General features: G+C 34.3%; 1 protein-coding gene and 1 long non-coding RNA gene across 10 annotated transcripts; one reads left to right on the top strand and one right to left on the bottom strand.

Annotated features, from left to right (window-relative positions):
• Positions 1-8131, bottom strand: LOC110099481 (lon protease homolog 1, mitochondrial-like). 9 transcript variants are annotated; one of them, XR_003699966.1, is made up of 4 exons: positions 7556-8131; positions 4388-4454; positions 4140-4259; positions 1-17 (listed from the first exon to the last, which is right to left on the bottom strand). XR_003699966.1 is itself a non-coding variant. In XM_028692815.1 (3 exons), exons 1-3 carry the CDS (start codon positions 7574-7576, stop codon positions 396-398), a joined length of 291 nt encoding a protein of 96 aa, XP_028548648.1. In that variant the 5' UTR covers positions 7577-8131; the 3' UTR covers positions 132-395. The 9 variants fall into 9 exon arrangements, 2 of the variants coding, with proteins under 2 accessions (XP_028548648.1, XP_028548647.1); XR_003699964.1 differs by lacking the exon at positions 1-17 and adding an exon at positions 150-545; XR_003699963.1 differs by lacking the exon at positions 1-17 and adding an exon at positions 2075-2329.
• Positions 2327-3203, top strand: LOC110099482. Its single transcript, XR_002303459.2, has 2 exons — positions 2327-2554; positions 2587-3203. It is a non-coding gene; the product is annotated as an uncharacterized LOC110099482 (long non-coding RNA).
• Positions 8132-8409: the final 278 nt, after the last annotated feature.

The raw sequence follows: 8409 nt of genomic DNA, 5'->3' as shown, positions 1-8409 counted from the left end.
TTGTCAGATCCCACGTCCTGGATGAGAAAAGTGGAGAATAATTTTAATTAGTCGACAACCAACATAAAACTTTCAAATAATCATAACATAAATCCGAAAGTTTATACAAAATGCATGTGTCAGAACTAACGTAGTGAACTTCCCAGCAATGATCATCAAATATGAAGATGCATAATTTTAAATTATCATTCAGTTCATAAACTATGCCTTAACAAACAAAGAATAATACAAAATTTTGATAGAGACAATATTGATAAAATAATAGAAACGTCAACAGATGGATGGAGAAAAAAAATTGTATGGTGGCGCAAGGGTGTTGTAATTCAGTACGACATGACAAGATATGAAACTTCCCTAATTAGCTTTCAGAGCTCTCAATACTTTCGAAAGCAAGCTCAAAATATCTTACTGTAATCATCAACAAAATGGACATCAAAGCCTTCTTTCACATTATCAGAAAGCTCATCAAAGTTTATTCTATTTGCGGCGGGGAATATGATTGTCTTTATCTCACTCCTCCATGCAGCTATAATCTTCTCCTTAACCTAATTCATTTATGGAAGATACCAATCAGAACTATAACAGAGGAGAAAATCATAATAAACAAAAATTATGGAGAAACTAACAAGAGTGTTTCTTACAAGCAACAAGATAATAAATTGAAGCTTCCTATATTAATATCTTTCAAGGAAAATGAAAGAGAAGAAATGAGGTTGAGAAATAAGAGGAAAAGGACTTGGAACAAACAAAATAAATGTAATTGCAAGCACATTAGATGTTGAATTTTTATCATCAATATTAAAAGAATGCATGAACAATTTAAATGTTAATCAACAGATGTGGAGACATTATAATCAACTAAAGCCCAAGTTCAAGTTGCAGAGTATTATTTAGATTACAATAAAATTAAATGAAAATCGATAACCTATCAAACATCCCTAAGTACATCTATTAAAGAGGCTTCTTGAGCTTATAATGTCCCATTCAGAGAAATTGTTTAGGAGTTGCAGCTAGTCACCCTTAACTATACCAACATACATGAAAATGGGGACTTCAATATTCATAATTAAATTGATCAAATAGAGCATTTCAGACTCTGTAACATTACTCTGCTCACAAACAACAAATTAGCATGATAAAGTTTGTAATTTTGCGAACTAGCCAACAATATTGATAGTTAAATTTATAATATCAAGGCATGAGGGAAAAAAAAGTAATTCATCAGAAACTATCATAAGAAGAAAATTAAAAACCTGAAACATACCCCAAAAATTGGAAGAATCCGTCCAGTCAATGTAACTTCACTAGTCATGGCTAGATCTTTTCTTAATGGCCTCTTTATTGCAAGGGAGAGCAATGATATGATCATGGTGCAGCCATCACTCGACCCATCCTTGGGCGTTGCACCAGCAGATACATGCAAAATGAGCTTTGGCCTATAATATGAAGTGCACATTTGTCTTCTCCTTCCAACTTACCAGTTCATAAAGGATTGCTGATCAATAATCCAAATTTTCTTTATTATGTTGATTATATACTTTGTAAATTAAGCAGTTGATGTCTTAATGTAAATAATAATTGTTTTCTTGACAAGTCGATAAATTGATTGATATAGAAGAAAAAGTTGGTGGTGATACTGAGGATGATAAAATTGTAATTGATGTTTCAAATTTGGTTGATTTTGTGGATAAACTAATATTCCATGCTGATAAAATTTATGATCAAACTCCGATAGGAGTTGTTATGGGGCTAGCATGGACTGCTTTGGACGGATTTACACTATATATTGAAACAATGCTAGTTGAGCAAAGAGAAGGCAATGGTGCACTTCATATTATAGGTCAAAGCTCCATTGCATGTACCTACTTTGAGTTGGCAAAAAATGGGTTTTCAGGAACTTTCTCAAACAAATTTGCTTGGGCAACTGTGTGAGCAATTTGGGCACTCTTTCATGACATCTCCAAGTTGACCTGCAATATGAAGTGCACATTTGCCTTCTCTTTTCCCAACTAGTGTTGTTTCAATATATAGTATAGATCTGCCCAAAGCAGTCCATGCTAGCCCCATAACAATTCTTATCGGAGTATGATCATAAATTTTATCAGCATGGAATATTAGTTTACCCACAAAATCAACCAAATTTGAAACATCAATTACAACTTTATCATCCTCAGTATCACCACCAACTTTTTCTCCTATATCAATCACTTCATCGACCTGTCATGAAAACAATTATTATTTACATTAAGACATAAATCACTCAATTCACGAAGTACATAATCAATGCAATAAAAAAAATATGAGTTACTGATCATCAATCCTTTCTAAGCTGCAAGTTAGTCAACAATAATCAACACCAATATTAAAGGAACAAAGTTACACGCAACCTAAAGAAAACAATGGTCCTCAGTAAAAAAATGCATTTCTTGTCTTATGAACATTAAACCCCATACATTTAAGGGATGAGTGGACAAAAAATCTTTTGGTGAAATGTGTATCCCATGCACTTTTTCAAAATGATTGTGTGGCACTGCACGAAAGTTGAACAAATTAGGTGCGTGGGTGAGATTACTGTCAAATAATTAGGAAGAAAAATAAGTCGCAAAAAAAGAAATAAGTCCTAAAGTTGTGAACATATGCTTACAATAAATAAAGCTAAGACATTATGTATTAATAGGAATTAAAATAGATGGGATTCACAAAATCAAACCCAAATAGTTAGGATAAGGCCAATGACGACGGTTGTTGCAAAATTGGTAAAATTGAACTTGAATGACCAATATATAGGCATCTCAAATAACTAAAGGTATATGCTATTACCATATATGTGTATTTAATATCAAAAAATGTTAGCGCTGACTATAAAGTATAAGTTTATATTTATGCGCCAATGAAAGCTTGGGTTTATGCATGTGCATCAAGATAATCATTTGTCCTAGATGTGTCATTCATATGTTTGGCAAGATTTTAGAGTATGTAGTGGTGTCTTTGCCCCATGTCAGCATTAGTATTTCATACTAATTCGTAAATTGACCTGTTTCCCACATTAGATAAGCTGTTGTGCCAAATTTTTTACTATTGCAAAAAACAAAATAAAGGTTGTTTTTTATTTTAGAGAAGTTGCAAATAGTAACTGTTCGAGTAGATGATAGTCAGCACAGAGAGCGAGTCAACAGAAAAAGAGAGAATAGCAAAAAAAAAAACTACCATAGAAAACACAAGCAACAACAGAGCAAAAAGGCAACAGCGACAGTAAGCAAGCAAGGCAGGAGCAACAACTACAATGGTTCTTGTAAAAGAGAATGCAACTACAGTTTCAATACTTTGGGAAAATCGAGAGATGACATCTAATCCACTACTTAAAAAACTCCATTAAAAACATAAAAGAATCCCCATTTATTATAATAAATTAGATATGTTCTATCTACAAAATAATTCCAGCTGAAACATCTTAATCCTTAATTTAACATTAGAAACAAATAAACTTTAATTCGACAATCCAACTTATGGGACCTTAATTTCTCACGTATGATGTTTGGTTAATAATACAATCGTGATTTTGTACTCTTGATGATATCCTATTCAATCTCAATGACGTGATCTACGAATCACTACCTCCAGCAGACTTGATCAAAAGATAGGACGATTGGATTTAACTGATTCAATCTTCTAATCCATCCATAAGTTGATGCCCAACTTATGAAGGGATGCTTCTATTTTAGTCTTCTAAGAAATGAATGGTCAGATTTAACATATCGTTCATGATATCATCACCAAATCTCATAGCTACTGAGCATGGAAACAGTAGGAAAAACTCATCTAGCAAGGTACAAATAACTAAGATGCTTATTATTTAAAATGTAAATTATCACTAAATTATTAAAAACATCAACATGATGTCAAGTCATAACCTAAACAAATTACACCCATAGGCTATTCTAAGCATTAAAAATAAATGTATGAAGATAATAGCTCCAAAGGATGCACAAATAATATCACGGGCACAATATGCAGACCACAAGAAATGATAACTTCAAATTCTCAAGCAAAAAGGCAACGGGAAGTCTTCAAGCTCAATAACAGCAGTTCTTGAACAAATTATCTAGAGTTTATTGCTCTGTAAGTAAGGAAAAACAAACCTTTGAGTTAATTTGTTCGCCAACTCTTGTAGTTTGGTCAGGGGATAGATCAACGTCTACCATTTCAACCTCCTCCCAAGTTTCACCAATTTGTTCAGGATTAGCTATTTTTTTTGGAATCTGCACTAGCAACAGCATCAACATTTTTACTAGATGGATCATTATCTGATTTTTCAAAGCTTAGAGAACCATCAACATCGTCAATAAGATCTTTTTTAGATGGTTCATCATATTGCTTAAGTTTTTACAAGGCTGAATGCTGGCAGCGACAGATGTCTCAATTGAAATTGCCTTACGAACTAATTATAGAGCTATCTGTCAAAATATCAGAGTAATAAGTACAAAATGGATAACTATTGGGAGTGAACAAGTATTTCTTACAACACGAGAACTTCATGATTTATATTGCAGATAGAAGTACAAGTTCATGTTATAGAAACTGGCTTAAGAAGAAAACTGATGGAACAAACTCAAGTAAAAAGTCATATATTTTAATAATATACTTCTTCGCTATCTTTAACATGCTAATCTGTGGAAAGCATCATGACTTACAAGTGGTGGTTCTATAATATATTCAATAGCAACTTGATTTTCGAGATGAATAATCAGACTTGGGAGATGTGAACCTATTATTCCTAATAATCAAGTAAGTACAATGACAAACAGTTCCCTAAACTACCTTTTTAACTGCAGATCAATAAGGGAACTTAGCAGCAGAATTAAAACAGATTTAACAAAATCATTATGCACAACTACAATGCCCCAAAGCTGACAATTTGAAATTAATTGAGTGGACAACAAACAAAATTGCTAGTAACAGACGAAATATCACTATGATTGTGCAACCAAAGGAAGGAAGCCCACATATAGTTTTAAAATTATATTTCAAAGAACTCTCATGAAAAAACCTAGATTATTTGCTTGTTCTGATTATTAAAAATAGCACAAACTGGATTGAAAAAACTAATACAACCTAAAAATATGAAAGCATGAACAACCTTCAAAATTCATATATTCAAACCTTGCGGTATATCTTCTCAATTTGTTTATGCAAATTACGCACACCAGCCTCTCGACATTAATTTCCTATAAGTTCATGTAGAGTTGCAGCTGTTACTTCCACCTTAATATTTTAATCTAATTAAATTTACTCGATTAGAAATATTTAAAAAATTAATGGTTCAGTTTGTCTTGTCCTTTCATAAAATGATGCAATAATTTTAGTCACAAAGCATCTCAGACATGACAGTATTACGGCATACTTGTTCAGGCTTGATACCACAAGCTTCACGAGTTGCATTCTCCAGGTAATCTCTTACAATATGCATCTTTTCATCAGTTATATAACCAACAATCACAATTACTTCCATTCTATCCAAGAGAGGAGTCAGAATTGCCTCAATCATATTTGTTGTGCAAACAAAGAGCACCTGCACTTCAAATAAAGAAATATACTTCTTCTAATTTCTAAAAGAAGTTTGCAAATTTTTTCATGAATTTCTATAGAAAATAAAAACAATCGACAATTCCATTGAAACGAAACAATTTGTGTAGACTATAGACCGTAGCATCAATTCTGGTTAGATGACCCACAACCAAATGCTCTTCATCTAGTGTGATTTATTATCCAAAACCGTAATTAACCATGTTTTATCATTATATCACATTAACTAGCATAAAAAGTGAGCTAATTAATTACACCACAAGGTCAAGATAGTAGGAATTAATGTGGATCGGGTTTGAGGCAGGTCAACTCCTATTATGCCCCATCAAAATTTTGTAAGTCACAGTTGATGTAGGACATCTTCGAGTTTGGGTTCTCCTAATGCATATGGTGAAAAAATAAAAGAATCAGATGCATTAATAGTAAATTACAAAAAAAAAAAGATACACTAAATGAACTACAATCAGGAGTTCTAAAGGAGTTTGGGTTCCCTTTTATGTTCATACCTAAGCCTTTTATCAAATTCTCACATTCTTATTTCAAATTCAACACCCATTGGATCATAACAAACCCCTCCCCTTTCAGATTCAACCCCCCTTGGTCATAATTACTCATTTCTCTTTCAAATATCGATCTTTCCTCTCCAAATTAGCACCTCTTTATTCTTTCCCTACCTCCTCCCGCATCTCCCCTATCCTCTACTTGACTCCTCCCTAGAAATAGGCCCTAGTGGGGGAATTTTTTCTATTCCCTTTAAAATCTTCACCTCTTGATATTCCCTTCGTCAGATTGGACTAGGATTTTCCCCACTTCCCTGGTTGTTGGGGCCTTCCATCACCTGCGACGGCGATATTTTGGTTTGACCCTCGAGCACTTTCTTCAACATCTCCTCTATAATGGAAAAATTCAAATCAATCTTATCATGGATGACTGAAATATCCTTTTTTAACTCTGAAACTTGAGTTTGGAGATATAAAATTTCATATTTCATTTGTCCGATCTCCCCTTCTAATACTTCTACCTTTCTTCTCTCTAGAAGCCCCCGGATCTTTATTAGGCTCCAAAATCCATATTTCCACCTAAAAACAGCAAAAACCTCAGTCCAAAGTAGAAAAATCTACTGTAAGAATTCTTCAAAAACAGACCGAAAACCGCTCTTATACCAATTTGATAGGAAACTTTTATAGGTCTCAAGTAATTCCTATCAATCTTTGAAAATTTGCGAGAATTCTCCACAAAAATCCAAACAAAACTAGGAAAACAATAGATAATTCGTATTATTTGATGAAATGTAAACGAAAAATACCAAGATACAATTGATCCTCTATTCAAAAGGATCTATCTCTCCCAATTCTCTAGATGCCACTGCAGCCCTAAACATAAGGGAGATCTCAAATTTTCAGTCAAATTCAAGACACCCTAACCATAAGAAAACAAACTATTTAATGCGTACAATCAAAAAGGAAATCTCTAAACAATCCCTACATTCAATTTCCCTCCTAAACTTCTCCTAAAACCTTCCTAATCGCTCTTCTGGACTGGGCAGTTTTACCGACATATACAGGAGGCGAAGAAGTTCTGCCTTTGTTGCCCATAAGCCGGTCTCATATGGACCGGTTGGAACGGTCCAATGTACTAGTATAACACCATCATCCATATATAACATAAAACATGACTCAGATATTATTCCTAGTCCTCCATTGTCAAATTTGCTTGACTAAAGCAATTAAACATCTTAAGATGCGTTATGACAATGATGCCTTTTGTTTTAGTGCCTCTTAACTTAATTGACCTGATCTACTGTTCATTTTATAACAATGCATTCTCCTTAGCACTTTATCTACAATCTTTATTTACATATATTACAATGAGTTGACAAAAATAGTGATAACATTGCTGAAATTATTTTTAAAAGTATTGTTAAACTCCATATCACAGCCAAAAGGAATGAAAAGAGTGGCTTAAATCATACCTGAAATCCAGCCGAATTCATGCAGAAATCCCGCAAAATCCTGTAGCTCGGCGCCGTTTACGTCGCTTCTCCACAATTCACGCTCAGAGCCCGCTAGAGGAGGCCCTTCCTCGTCTTTAAAATGCGAATGAAATGGAGCCTTCTGGGGGCCATTCGCAAATCCCACGACCTCATCTCCTCTCCTCCTTCCCAAAATCCCGCAAGCCCTTCGATTCCTCCCGAAACTGAACCCAGCCGAAACCTCCACTCCACTTTACATCTTCTTCTCCCACGGTGAAGTCAAGCCTCACTCCGACCCCAGGCCCGACTGCACCTCCCGATCCCGATCTCTTTGAGCCGCAGAGAGAGAGAGAGAGAGCTTCCACATTACCATGCAGCCATCTACCCGATCCCCTTGTCTCCAAGATGCTCTTCCGATTGACATCCCCAAGTCCCGATCCGCAAAAGGCAAAGCAGCACTGGCCGAATCCCTATAGGCTCTTCCTTTTCCTGTTCACTGGAGCCAAAATCCCTCAACCGATCTTCCCCTCTACCCGAACCCCAACAAGCCGACGCCTTCTCCTCTGTTTCCCTAAGCTGCTATAGTAAGGATATTAATATAATATCATTTATTATTATTCATAATGTTGTTATTATAATTTGTCTTAGTATTATTATGAGGATTATTATTATTTAGTGATATTAGTTTTGTCATTAGCCATTAGTTATTATTATTAGCTATATTAACTGCATTTTGTTTTAATCATTATTAGTTGTTATCAAAGCTATATATATATATACTTATTTGTGTGTTTGTAAAAAAAAAAAAAAAACAAAAAAAAAAAAAGACGCGTCGTATTTACTTCCGGGGCTGC

The sequence above is a fragment of the Dendrobium catenatum genome, unplaced genomic scaffold (genome assembly GCF_001605985.2).
Source record: "Dendrobium catenatum unplaced genomic scaffold, ASM160598v2 fragScaff_scaffold_157, whole genome shotgun sequence".
Taxonomy (NCBI): domain Eukaryota; kingdom Viridiplantae; phylum Streptophyta; class Magnoliopsida; order Asparagales; family Orchidaceae; genus Dendrobium; species Dendrobium catenatum.
The sequence above is the reverse complement of the archived record's forward strand: the minus strand, read 5'-3'. Positions and strand labels throughout refer to the sequence as shown.